The sequence below is a fragment of the Stigmatopora nigra genome, chromosome 5, assembly GCF_051989575.1.
Source record: "Stigmatopora nigra isolate UIUO_SnigA chromosome 5, RoL_Snig_1.1, whole genome shotgun sequence".
In the NCBI taxonomy this organism is placed as follows: Eukaryota; Metazoa; Chordata; class Actinopteri; order Syngnathiformes; family Syngnathidae; genus Stigmatopora; species Stigmatopora nigra.
Window position 1 is genome coordinate 12,125,863 of NC_135512.1, and position 14,138 is coordinate 12,140,000.

Here is a 14,138-nt window from a genome sequence, read left to right on the forward strand (position 1 = left end):
CTCTGCTTATGTTTTTCTGCTAAAAGTTATGAAATTTGTTTACTATTCTCCATTCCATTTTTGTCTCCAGTCAATGCAATTTTCCTTTGAAATATTACTAAGCTTAAGGGTTGTCCAATTTATCAGTCAAAAACATTAGTTTTTCTTAAGAATGCAGTAGCCGGTTAATTGTAGTATTTTGTTTTATTTGACATAATTTTAGTTTTTTAAACTTCATTTTGTTGTTATTTTAGGGGTTGAAAGGTAACATCTCCAGTAAGTATTAATTTTTCTTAAAACTCCCAATAACATTATGTCCAAAGAAATTTTAAGGTGCTCGGAAAGATTTCTTTATAATTTACACAAATGTGATCCCCAGGTGAAGAAATTGTCAGACCAAGACGTGTTGTTTCCAATGTGACACCCACACCTGTTCTTGCACCAAAAGCCCCCAGGTACCAACTTTGATGTTCTCACACACACATTTATTATGTTATGGTTGTATAAGAAATAAACCGTAGCATCTGTCTGTACTGAATAATGTCACATTTTTATATATCATATCCACTAAATAGGTGTTTGTGACTTTGTAAGTAGGTGGTGAATTAGAACAAATAAGCAGATGTTTTCCCATTATAATATCCTGTTTTGGATGTTTTTTCAGAGGGTGGCAATGGATATATTTGTATTATGTATTTAGTATAGGAAAAGTTGATTTGAGATACGAGTAAATTGGTCCCAGGGTGCATTGAGCTTGTATCTCATTATTATTGTGTGTCCTGATTGATTAGATGACATGAATTGTTTTTAGATGATATTTAATACACCATACTATTTTTTTTCCTCATGCAACAGCCAGCAGACCCCAGCCTCGGAGGAAACTGAAAATCTGTTTGGGCCCCCGTTGGAAACAGCATTTGGAGAACAAAAAGTAGAAGGTAATTTCATTTTTAAAATCTTATTTACTGGATATTTTAATTGGCTTTTTCTTAGTGAGGTTTTCTGATCCAAGCACCATTATATTGGGGAAAGTTGTTCTTCCCAATTGAAAGTATGCATACAGGATTATATTATTATTTATTCCAAATGCCAAATCCTGTTCTCTGTAGTGCTTTGTTCCCCACTATATTTTTACCAATAGGCAAATGCCCTGCTTCACAATTTAAAGTGGCACTCTGGAGCCTTGTTACTTGCTCTGTGTAGCTTATTTATATGCAGAGTCTGTTGTCGGCAGCTATTATTCAATCCTGTTGGATTTATTGATGCACAATTCAGGGAAGCTCTTCACTGTTGCCTAACTACCACTATTCATGTATTTATTCAGGAAATAAATTTAGGTATATGGGACAATCATGTGCAAGTGTCTAGACTACCGTATTTTTTGGACTATAAGTCGCACCAACCAAAAATTTAACAATGCATGGGAAAATTATATATATATAAGTTGCACTGGAGTCTCATTTTGATGAAATCCAAAACAAAGAACACACTTCATTTTAAAAGGCATTTAAAACAAAACTCATTAGTAAAATTTTTTATAAGAAATGTTAGTTATCAACACAGGCCTTGAGCACCCTTTTGTGGTATAAAAATAATGGGAAATTATATAATAATATCTTAATAATTCCACACCTAAATCGCTCCTAAGCATATGTTGCACTCCCAGCCAAACTACATGAAAAAACTCACCCACCTGTTGTCTGAAAACTAATGTTTTGTACTATTTTTGTAAAGTTCCACCAATGAATGAAGACTTCATAATGTATTAGCATGTGCACAGTGATAGTTTACTTCTAAATATAGAGCATTAGTAGAAAACATTACTAAATCATTATTCCATTTTTGGGACTGTTTGTGCACAAAATGTATCTTTATCTTATCTGAGTTTTTAACACTCGCATTTTGGTGTTCTGTCCCTTTGTGAACCAAGTGGTTCTATCTGAGTCTGATGTGTGGGGGGCTTCTGTCTCAGAGCCCGAGTCTCCTTTGCCAAGATCTTTCCCCACAGGAAGTAAGTTTAGAATTTCCTGCTTATTCTGCCGTGCCTCTCCATCTTTACGTTATGCCCATCAAGTCATCTCACAACTCATTTACATTATATCCATCTCCTGAAACAGGAACATTATCTATGGTTAAATTGTAGTGCTTTGTTGATGTCAAAATTTACAATTCACCAAAAAGGAAAAATATAGTATTTTTTTCTCTTCTGTATACTGTTTGAGTTCTTGTTATTCTCATAGGTCTTTTGAATTGGACTTCAAAATCAAGCAATTATTTGGATTGTTGTAAGGAATCTGCTAGAAGGGAATGAATAAAGATATTGCTAAGTGTATGTAATAATGCTTCAGAGTGGAGAATATAATAAGCCTACCCCACAAGTCTCAGGTGCTGTTGTCGTATCAGCTGACTTTGCTAAAACCTCATCCAGCTAATGTGCAAACTATCAATCACCTGCTGCTATTTCTTATAGCGTCTAAAATAGATGCTACTTGTCTGTTTTATTTTCTATGTCTACACCAGGGTTGCTCAATATGTCGATTGCAATCTATTGGTAGATTGACAATATTTGATCCAGTCTGTTGGTTTCCCTAGATACACCGTCCTTTTTTACATCCTCCACCATACACTGAATCCATGAAATTTAACCCGCAATGTTGCGAGGAATCATTATATTGGTGCATGCAGTGTTGCAATGTATATCAACATACATAACTACTTAGCTTTGTTGGTAGCCCATAAAAAAGGTAGATCACAGGAAATTGGGTTGTAAGGTAGATCTTGGAGCAAAAAAGTTTGGGGACCCCTGGTCTACACAATTCCAACAAGGGATCTTTGGTGTATTCACAGGAAAAAGGAGTTCCGTTCCAACCACATTTTTGGCACGCCTCGCCCTCACTTCCATGCTGACTTGTGCCCAGCAGGCGTAGAGAAGCACTTCTGTCAGCCACATTTTATTTAGACTTTTAAATACCTTTGGAGATAACGCTAGGATTATAAACATAGATTGATTGCCAATTTAGTAATATAGTAGATGGTGAATATACCTTTAGACAAAAACAAGAATCAGATAACTTGCCGCTGTTTGGCGGCCAGGCAGCTTCAACTAAAGCCGGCAGAACCCTTTGGCGGAATTGTAGACCGTGACGAATCTAATGTCAGCCAGCGCAGCCCGATGCACTCCCTGCCACTAGGGCTTCTCAAGGGTTATTGTTGCAAGATAATATAAAACACAAACACCCTATAGAGTATAGAAGATCTACATACACTTGTAGACATAGCTTGTTTGTCCAGGTTTGAATGAGAAAGGTACTGTTGTGCCTAATAGCCACTGAGAGTGCTTTGTCCCCATGGGGTTGGGGGAGTGGGCTAAAAACCCAACTCAGATGTTTAGACTCGGCCTCAAAATCCTGCCAGCAAAGGAAGTTAAAATGAGTTTATTGCTAAAACTCAGCAATTCGTCATTGATTTGTTTTCAGCATGTACTAAACATTTTTCATCTATTTCAAAACATCATGAATACACTTTGTTACATTTAAATGTTTCCATCCTTTTTCTATGGTGGTAAGTGGGTGTGTTATGTTGCATGGTTACTGTTTCCTGGGTCGTCATCTTTCACCTTTTAGGTCATGTCCACGTATACCACATTTTCAATTTATCTCAAATTTTAATTGTTTCACTGGCAATGTCTGCAGCTCCACCACCACTTCCACCGAAGAATGTCCCAACATCTCCTCTGACAGCAGATGCTCCCTCTCCAAATGACACTGGTAAAATATTCCCAATCTCAGACTAGAGAAATTTCGATAAAATATATATAATGTATGGTTTTGTATTTGTTTAATCTGATATGAACATGAACATTAATGCATTTTATAATTCAAAGTTAATTCAATGCACAGTATTCATCTTCACTAAAACTACGAAAACTCGGAAAACGTACCAGCAAGTCCTTTAATTTGGGTTTTTTTTTTTTTATGTCGTATGATGATACCCAAGGCTAATTGGTCCTCATTAAGAATAATAAGTGATGAAGCTTAACATTTCACTTCTATTAACAAGCTGATCCCGGAATTTACATTTAGTAAATCTGCATGAACAGTTTTAAAATGAATACATACTGACACTGTTTTCAATGCATTTGAAATGGAAATGATTAAAAAAAAGTTGTCAATAAACTACCTTTCAGGACTACAATAACTTTGATTTAAAAATGACAAAACATTTAAATAAATGGGGCTAAAGAACTACATACTGTCATACTTCATACTTCAATCAAACCAACACTGTTATATAAGAAAATCTGTGGCAGGAACCTTGGTGGTCATCTTGTAAATTGTACTTTATTTTCACTGCCTTGTCTACTGTTTCAGAAGCTCTTCTTTGTAAATACACAAAACAAACTCCCAAACAATCTGTGATTAAAGAGTAGCTGTGTGTCTTTTTTATGAACAGAAGCTGAGAATTCCACAAGAAAGACATCCATAGTTGACTTGGATAACTTCTTTGGTCCAGAGCAGGCCAGTTCTACAAAAGAGGATGCAGGTGACACCTGGGTGTGCTTTAGTGAGCAAACTACTGACCACTCACCTCCACCAAAGGAGCCAGCACCTGCAGCTTCCTTTTCCCCACCACCTCCAGAGGAATCAACAACACAATTACCAGCCTCTCCACCTGATCCTGAATTTCCTGCCCCACCTTTACCTGTATCACCCACTCCTATAGAAGACACACCACCTCATCTCGCTAAACCTTCTCCAAAAGAGGTTCAGGTTTCGCCAGTCACAATATCGACGTCACCTTCAGAGGAACCAACGGCACCTATTCCCACTGGACTTTCTACACCCGAGGAGCAAAAAGCAGGCTCACCTACCACAACGTCACACCCTTCACCCAAGGAGCCTCTATCTCCAACTTCAAATTATCCACCTGTTGATTCACCGACCAGCATCCCAACAGTTCCCAAATCAAATACGCCTCCATTATTGACTTCACCCGAGATGGAATTGGTGACATCCTCCATTCTACCGCTCCAGACAAAGGATACAGATGAAACCAGAAACAAAGAGGATGAAGGTGAACGCGCAAGTTCACCCAAAGATGCAAGTTCAGGAAACAGAACTACCCCTCCAACACCCCCTCCTCCAACGTACCGAGCGGTGGTCTCATCACCTGGTCCAACTTCAGCAGGTGCCACGACAAGTGGTAAGTTGACTAATTATTTTTAAATAATCATTTTTAAGTGCAGAGAACAAAGCAATATTGGCTTGTTTCAAAGGGAACTGATTTGACCGAACAACTAATTAACAGCAGCTCCAATGTATAAAAAGGAAAAAAAAATAACCCTGAAAGCCTTAATTTTACTTTGTCTGAGTTAACCATCTATGTGCCAAAGTTGTGAAATTGTGACTAGCATTATTGCTGACCTAAACAAGTCCGGGATTCGCATATGGCGCATCCCATAGTTTCAAGGTAAATAAAAAAAAATCAGATTTGGATCAGGTAAACCAGTGATTTCAACAAAGCCTTTGTCTCAGACCTGTGAGTCCGTAACCAGAATTCCACCATGTGAAACCCCCCAAAAAATCGATATTAAAATGTGTGTGCATATTTCAGCTAAATTTGTGATTTTTAAAGATTATATTATAATTATTAGATAATTTGTAATTTTAGCCCTTCAAGCCATACTTTAATGCAGGGCTGTTAAATCAATTAAACAGCAGGCCAAGAGGGTCCTGGGTTTTGTTTCACCCAATACGTATAGTACAGAAAGTGTAAGCACTGATTTTTCAGTTGAAACAAGCAGCATTTGACTCTAATCTACTGATTACACTTGTACGAGATCATACTGGTGAAAAGGTGACGTTCACATTTAGAGTTTAAACACCCTTACGCTGCATGGTTTTGGTATGTGGGGTGGAAACTAGAGTACCAGGAGAAAACCCATGCAAGCCCGGAGAGAACCTGTAATCACACAGGAAGGCCCAGGCCTGGGATCGAACCTTCAGGACTGTGATGGCGACGCAATTGTTACTTCCAAGTAGATAAAACACACCACATGTTTTACAGGTTCGTCCTCTCCAGTGCGACCTGCGACACCTACAGCAGTCAACCCCACTCCACCCCCTCCTCCACCCCGCCCACCATCAAGACCCAAACTTCCTCCAGGAAAGCCAGGTGTAGGAGATACTGTAAGTATATTTTAGACTTTCAAAATTATAATTTTTTGCTACCCATTTTTGTCCTGGACACAAGTGAAAAGTTGTTTACTGTGCATATTTAGGTATGCAATACCTTTTCTGTGTCATGGCCCGTTTATTTGACCGGATTAGATTTTTTCTTGTAAATGTAGAGAATAGTACATCTGCTTCATTTAATCTTTTTCACGAATTTTATTTTGTCATCACAGACAGCTACGAAAAGAAACCCTTTGTGATAGATAGCCTAACAGTTTTACACCCTATCTTTACACCTTGGAACATTATTCATTATTTCTTTTTTTTTTTTTAATGATACCCAATTTATTTTCTTTTGTTCCAGGTGAGCAATGCACTTTACTTTTCAGAGTCTAAGGGAAACTTAAAACCCTTTATGACTTATGTATACTCAAGACATTAAATGAGACACCATACCAGATATAAAATATACATAATATCTAAACAGATATAAATTAAGATGGTGCTCATATAGTTTACACCAGGGGTGTGATCGGTCAGGCTTCTCGGGTGTAAGGGGGTGTAATTTCCAAGGACTTAGTTTGATCAGGGCTGACCCCACTGACAGAGGCAGGGTCCCTCTGGTTGCAGACCTCTTGGAGCGAGGGGCTTCATAAAAGGCCAGGTGACATGTGTTTTTATTTAAAGATGAAAGAACAAAAACTAACATCAAAAGAAGAAAAATATTTTACTCTAAAGGGCAAAGGACATTAGATATGAACATCGATGTATATAGATGACCGTGAGATAAAGAATTAAGACTGTACTACTGCATGCCTCCTTTATCACACCCAAATGTGGGACCCTGCTACGTTTTCAGATCAGGAAAAAAAACCCTGTAGATTCCATTTGGTTAAGTACAGTTTAAAAATGTATTGTCCCCTCTCCCGCTTCTCCCCAGAATCGTCCATTTAGTCCACCAATTCATTCAGCAAGCCCGCCTCCAGTTGCACCTTTGGCTCGGGCAGAAAGTACTTCTTCCATCTCCTCCGCCAACTCCCTGAGTGCTGCTACCACTCCTACCATCAGTAAGGACCTCTCTGTATCAGGTTTGTACATCTTTGTGTGTCCGTGAACTTTTCTGTCAATATAGTGCATGGCTTAACATATTATTTAAAAATCTACACATCTTTCCCCATCTTCAAAAAAAAGTCGTTGTTTATATTTACTAGTAATGATAAACACATTAGTATATAGGAAATAGTGTTGAATTTATTCATTATTAGTGCTGTATGTATTTTCTAGACTACAATTCACACTTTTTTCATAGTTTGCCAGGGCCGCTGACTTTAGACTATATATGCAGTCTTCCCTCAATTATCGCGAATACACTTTGCGTTTTATTTTCCTGCTGTCTATTATTTATTTATTTAAAAATGTGAAAATCCACATTAAAACTCATAAGGGGAAGCCACTCTTACACTGAAAAAATAAAAGCTTTAATAGGGGTGACCGCAATTTTTCGATTAGCATGGCCGTATCTGGTCTTCATGAACTACTATATTAGTGTTTATTTTTTTCACCTACTACCAACAGCTTATGTTGTTTTTTTAAGCTGTAATTATAATTAAGAAAAAAAACTATTAATATGTTAACATTATCAGGGGCCAATCTTGCCTGTTGTTTCTATTTTACTATTACTTACACATATTTGATGTTTGGGCTTGGTATCTGATAATTTAAGAAACTAACCCCCCCTTCATTTAAAGTAACTTATATTTTTTCCCCCCCTTTCAATTGTGCATTCTTTGGCCGGTGCGACTTATAGTCTGAAACATGTTATGTGACTACTTAAAGTTGTGTCACTTTTTAATTTGAAACGATCTCATTAACAATGTTAGTTTTCCGATTCGCAACAAAACAGAAAGGTAACCGCAAATTTACAATCATTGAAAGTAAGATAAGTTGATCAGGATTCCTAGTTGCAAGCTCATTATAAAAAAAATGTATTTTTATTCAGTGGAACTCTTAAAGGTAGAAACGCAGAATGTGAAGATTCTCAATTTCATTTAATGTTCTCAATGTTATTTAAGTTTTCATATGTTATTTCAGTCATTTGATTTGCTCTTTTTTTTTCCTACCCATGTTTTTATTTGTCCTTTGGCTTGTCAGAAGACGATGCTTATGTAGACAGGCTGCCTTCATTTGAGAGACATTTTGATTCGTTTCCAGGTACAGTAGGGATGTCATCATGGAATTAAGGGGGTGTGGCCTTATTTAATAATTTTCACCAGCATTGCACATGATGAGAGAGTTAAATCAATTTCTTCCAGTACATGTCCTTGAATTTTGTGACAGTAAACTGGAGGCTTGCATCGGTCTTTGACAGTTGCCTAATGGTGTTTGGTCGTTTAAAATCTGTGTTGGCAATCAAAATGAATATGGCTTTTTGCTACACATTTCAAAATCACAATGATACTATGTGTGGAAAGTGAAAGTTGCCCTTACCAAGCCGAAATACCATAAAAATTCTCCAAATTGCCCATCTGACAAACTGAGACATTTGTTGAGGCATTGCCAAAATATATGGTCTACAATGTAATAAGACGCGGGCCGAAAATGTTCGTCCCGGGTGCCGCAGTTGGCCCGCGGGACGCGGGTTTGAGACCCTTGGTCTACATTATATTGCATGTATTTTAAGGTGATAATCGTGTGTGGTGGTAGCCTCTGTTGTAATTAGTGGTTTTACACATAAAAGAAAAGATTAACCATTCCTTATTGGGTCTCATGGGGCAGTTGAAATGGTAAGTAGTAATCTCACTCTATATCCATTTATGCATTGTCATCCAATCATCTGGGATTTTATTTAGTTTGTGGGTGAGCTGGTATCAAAATGGAATCTCGATTTCCCTTTCCATAGCCTTTTCTTCACTCAGTTATGAAAAAAAAAAAACACCTGTCATTGCCCCCTAATAGACACTAACCTAAGGTTTTTTTCTCGTAAATGTAAGAAATACCACACCCACCACACACTTTTTAAATGTAACTGTTATTTTTTTTTCCTTTGCTGTTGTCATGGCAGATCTCTCAAAAACTGATGTATTTGGAACAGCCTCCCATTTTTATGATTCATTTTCCTTCACGCGTGTTACTATATTTTGTTGTCCTTCAGTTGCATCGTGACATGCCACTTGTCATGTATGACCGAACACAAATATCCCTAGTATGTCTTTGAGACTTGAGTTTCACAACTGCACATTTGTAGCCCCCACCATGTTACCATGGAAACCTGCATTCACTAACACACGTACTGTAGTGTGTATTCAGAGTGCTGTACAGGCACTTTCAAATGCCTTTTCTGAATATGCACTTGTATGTGTGCCCTTGAGATCATATGTGCTGGGTTTTGCTTCTCTCTGTCTCTCTCTCTGTCTCTCTCTCTGTCTCTCTCTCTCTCTCTCTCTCTCTCTCTCTCTCTCTCTCTCTCTCTCTCTCTCTGTCTCTCTCTGTCTCTCTCTGTCTCTCTCTGTCTCTCCCTCTCTCTCTGTCTCTCTCTGTCTCTCTCTGTCTCTCTCTGTCTCTCTCTGTCTCTCTCTTTGTTTTTCTCTCCCCTCTCTCTCTTACACTCTCTTTCTATCTCTGTCTCTCTCTCTTTCTTTTTCTCTGTGTCTCTCTCTTTCTTTTTCTCTGTGTCTCTCTTCTTTTTCTCTCTGTCTCTCTCTTTCGTTTTCTCTCTGTCTCTCTTTTTCTCTCTTTTCTCTCTCTTTCTTTTTCTCTCTGTCTCTCTCTCTTTTTCTCTCTTTTCTCTCTCTTTCTTTTTCTCTCTGTCTCTCTCTTTCTTTTTCTCTCTGTCTCTCTCTTTCTTTTTCTCTCTTTCTGTCACTCTCTTTTTCTCTCTTGTTCTCTCCCTCCTCTCTCTCTATTTCTCTCTCTTTTTCTCGCTCTCTCTTACTCTCTCTCTCTCTCTTACTCTCTCTCTCTCAAACCTTCCTTCTTTTCAGATCTGTCAATCCAGTAAAACACAGCCTTTTTACCCTCCCTCGCCATCTGAGCACCTGCCATTTTGTCATTTTCACGAGGCGCCATGTACTACTCCCTTTGTCAGCCACAGTTTGTGTTTCAATCACCGAATCTTGATTTACATCTCACAATATACATCATAAGAATGGCTTGCTAAATTTACATGAATTATCCTGTAGTCCCTCTCTACATGGTTACCACTTTAAAATGAAACGGAAATGACTTGGGCTGGGTATTGCGGCTTTGAGAGAATCATCCAATACGACAAAGGCATATTGTTGCAATATACCTTACAAAATATCGAGCAATGCTTCAATGCTTGTCAATCTTACTGATGTTTACAGATAAATAAAAAAAAACAAGAAGATCAATGTTCAATTTGTTGCATGCAACTGCAAATCAATTTTAGGAATTATAACTTGTTAGCTCTATTCAGTGGTATCAAAAACATGAGTCTACTGACACGCTAGTAGTTGAGTCTTATAAGAATGGCCCTTCCTCATGACCTAATGCTGAAAACCGCCGACATTGCTTTAAGGGAAGACAACTGTGGTGTAGACCAACATTAAATAGTAGCTCTATACGTATGATGTGATGCTCTATTCTCCAAAATCCAAGTTTTAGAGTTTTTTTTATAGCCTAGATTTATAGCATAGCCTCAGTAACATCTAGCCTCAAAAATTCCACTGCGAACTCCATAGTTTGTATTACTCAGGGTTACAAGTTATGTGCTTGATAATCAGTTTTTCTTGCACAAGTCTGTGCTGGTTTCATTGCTGCCTCCCCTAGGCCATCGCTAGGCATTGCATTCAAAACCCCCATCCATTTTTATCTTAGCCCAGATCTACTGACAGTGTTCACTAACTATTACATGATTAGTGCAATTCACTTTATACACAAAAACCAATAGAATCAAACTTGGATTATAAAATGTAAGAGTGTAAATATTCTCATGCTGTATTCCACTGTTGGCATTCAACTCGGCAGCAAAAAAAAAAAATCCATGTCCATATTGTCCCACTGTGTTCCATCATGGCTGCCGTGGTCCTCACTCCCCCAATCCACACCCGCCGGCTTCTACCTTACGTTGTACCTCACAGTGACGTGACGGACCTGCCATGTGAGACTCACGCTATCCTTCTCTCCTTCCCCTCTCACCCACCTCCTTGAATTCCTTTCTTCCTATTCATCCCCGTCCTCTACCACCCAATGTCCCATCCCCACCTATGTACTTCAACCCCACCTTTTTACCCCTACGCAGAGAATGACCAGCCATCCCTTGTATGGTTTGACAGAGGGAAGTTTTATTTAACGTTTGAAGGTAAGTTATTTTCTGCAAAAGGGCTAATAATAGTGCTAACGCAAAGTCTTTGAGGCTCATTTGTGCAAGCTTGGTTGCTGGCCTGCCCCCACTTTCCTCCTGTCTCCTCGACTTTTTCTGTTCCTGAAAAAAAATGACTCCCATCTCTCTACTCTGCCGTCACTAATGTGGCTAAGCCCCATCATGAGCAACGACTAATGCTGTGGTCTCATTTTTGCAATTTTTTTTTACTTCTTGATTCTCATTTCATATGCTTTGTCATGTTTTGTGCATTTCACCTGAACTCTTTTAACATTTCCTTTCATTGTTTATCTTTTTTTTTTAGTTCTTCCTAGTACTGTTCTGTGTTTGGATTATCACAAACATTTCAATTTTAACAACAAAAAAAGCTTGCACATATTTATGATAGCCTCTTTCTCAACTGTAACATGAACAAAATGTTTAAAACAAATATAGTACTTACTACATGTAAATAATTGTATTCACAATCAAAGAGCAGAGAGGAATTAGAAAAAAAAATACTGTTTATACTACAAAATTCTCTATTCTTTGCACCTTAAGCTTTTGTTGCTCATTTTGTCTATATTTGTTTTCTGGGTTGTTGTTTTTTCCAGCATGACTTTAAAAGATACACTACTTCTCTTATATTTTAAGTTTATTTTGCTGCAGAAACTAATACATTATTTTCAAATAAAGTAGAGATATTTTTATTGTATTAATATGTGATGCTTGTTACAATAGGCTGCTCCAGAGGGCCGAGTCCTCTCACCATGGGTGCTCAGGACACGCTCCCCGTGGCTGCTGCGTTTACCGAGACAGTCAATGCCTTCTTTAAAGGGGCCGACCCTGGCAAGTAAGTCGATTGGAAGCTTTTTACTGAATGTGCTTTAGTAGTTACTCGAGTTAACTTAAAAAGGGAGCGATAAAAGTACAACCAATTAAATGATGTCTTATTGCTGTAGATGTACCGTATTTTCACGACTATGAGGCGCACCGCATTATAAGGCGCACCCTCAATGAATGACATTTTTTCCATATATAAGGCGCACTGTATTAAAAGGCGCACTGTATTAAAAGGCGCACTGTATTATAAAGGGCACTGTCTATTTTGGAGAAAATGTAAGACTTAACTGTGCCTTATAGTCGTGAAACTACGGTAATTGCTATTGACTTCCAGGTATGAAGCACTCACTACACAGTCACCTCTAGAGCCAGCCATTGTTGATGTTTTGGATTTTTTTTGTATAAAATCTTGCAGTGGGAGAGGAGCTATATGATGGAAGATTTTGTAAACTAAGATGGCATCTGCATATATAACAGTATTGTTTCAGTTCAGGCGTTTGTGTTTTTTTTAATATCCGACAGTGGTGGTTTTTCGTTTTTGGTTTTCTATTTTTTCCATATATAAGGCGCACTGGATTATAAGGCGCACTGTCTATTTTGGAGAAAATTTAAGATTTTTAAGTGTGCCTTATAGTCGTGAAAATACAGTATGTTCCCATACCGTATATTCGTGAGCTTTTATCGTGTTCTATATTTTCTTTCATTTTATTCTGGTAGAATTTTCAATAACCACTCACTCTTCTCTCCCAGGTGTGTTGTGAAGATCATAGGTGAGATGGTTTTGTCGTTTCCAGCGGGAATCACACGGCACTTTGCCAATAACCCGTCCCCCGCCGTGCTAACCTTCAGCATAACCAACTACAAACGACTGGAGCATGTGCTGCCTAACCCCCAGCTACTCTGCTGGTAAAGACACTTATCGTACACTCGGGGAAAATTAATCAACCATACATTTCTTTCCTGAATGCAGAGTCTCAGCATACATACATTTAATCTGATAGTAAAGATGAATCCCTTTGCAAGTTGTCAAAAACTCAGTAATACATCAACTTATCCATTTGTTTTCTGATTTTACTTCAGTTTTTTATATTAAGTTCTTTTTTTTTCTTGCATGTAGAATAAAAAGCATGAGATGATTTAGGTCATCAAGAAGGTTCTCACTCATGGTATTTCCTTTTACCCTTTGACTGCAACAGCGTGAAGGGGTTCCCCTTTTTATAGAAATTGTACATAATTTTGGTGAAGCCCAATTCATTTATTTGATTCATACATATTTTACTGTCATTTTGCATGGAAATCCAATGCTGAAACATTTTGCTAATTATTTGTACAGTGTTCCCTCGCTACTTCGCGGTTCAGCCACCGCGGATTCAGAGCTTCGCAGACTTTTTTGGGGGAAAAAAATACAAATATTACATTGAGACAACATTTTTTTACAGTTTTTTTTGTTATAACATGAATTTCACTCTCTCTACCCGTATTCCATATGGTGTACTTAATAAAAAAAATAGCATTTTTTTTAAATTAAATTCAAATTAAGCATTTTTGAAGGGGAATCCCTACTTCACGGAAATTCACTTATCGCGGGTGGTCCCGGTCCCCATTAACTGCGATAACCGAGGGAACACTGTATTTGTTTAAAGAAAGTTTTGGAAGTTGGTTATGTTTTATTTTTTTTCCCTAGTGACACTGTCACACAAGCCAGGGCTGATGCCAAGGACTTCTGGGTGAATATGCCAAACCTGATAGCTCATTTAAAGAAGGTATCAGAGCAGAAGCCACAGGCAACATACTATAATGTGGATATGCTGAAATATCAGGTG

General features: G+C 38.0%; 1 protein-coding gene across 1 annotated transcript in view; it reads left to right on the forward strand.

The window, feature by feature from the left end:
* sgip1a (SH3GL interacting endocytic adaptor 1a) overlaps nucleotides 1-14,138 on the forward strand; it is a 38,165-nt gene that overhangs the window by 18,819 nt on the left and 5,208 nt on the right. The window contains exons 9-21 of the mRNA XM_077716453.1: nucleotides 234-255; nucleotides 359-434; nucleotides 835-917; nucleotides 1,910-1,990; nucleotides 3,672-3,746; nucleotides 4,432-5,181; nucleotides 6,046-6,167; nucleotides 7,093-7,240; nucleotides 8,304-8,363; nucleotides 11,413-11,472; nucleotides 12,214-12,325; nucleotides 13,066-13,221; nucleotides 14,000-14,135. Coding sequence (XP_077572579.1) covers nucleotides 234-255; nucleotides 359-434; nucleotides 835-917; nucleotides 1,910-1,990; nucleotides 3,672-3,746; nucleotides 4,432-5,181; nucleotides 6,046-6,167; nucleotides 7,093-7,240; nucleotides 8,304-8,363; nucleotides 11,413-11,472; nucleotides 12,214-12,325; nucleotides 13,066-13,221; nucleotides 14,000-14,135 — 1,881 coding nt within the window. The remainder of the gene's footprint in view (nucleotides 1-233; nucleotides 256-358; nucleotides 435-834; nucleotides 918-1,909; nucleotides 1,991-3,671; nucleotides 3,747-4,431; nucleotides 5,182-6,045; nucleotides 6,168-7,092; nucleotides 7,241-8,303; nucleotides 8,364-11,412; nucleotides 11,473-12,213; nucleotides 12,326-13,065; nucleotides 13,222-13,999; nucleotides 14,136-14,138) is intronic.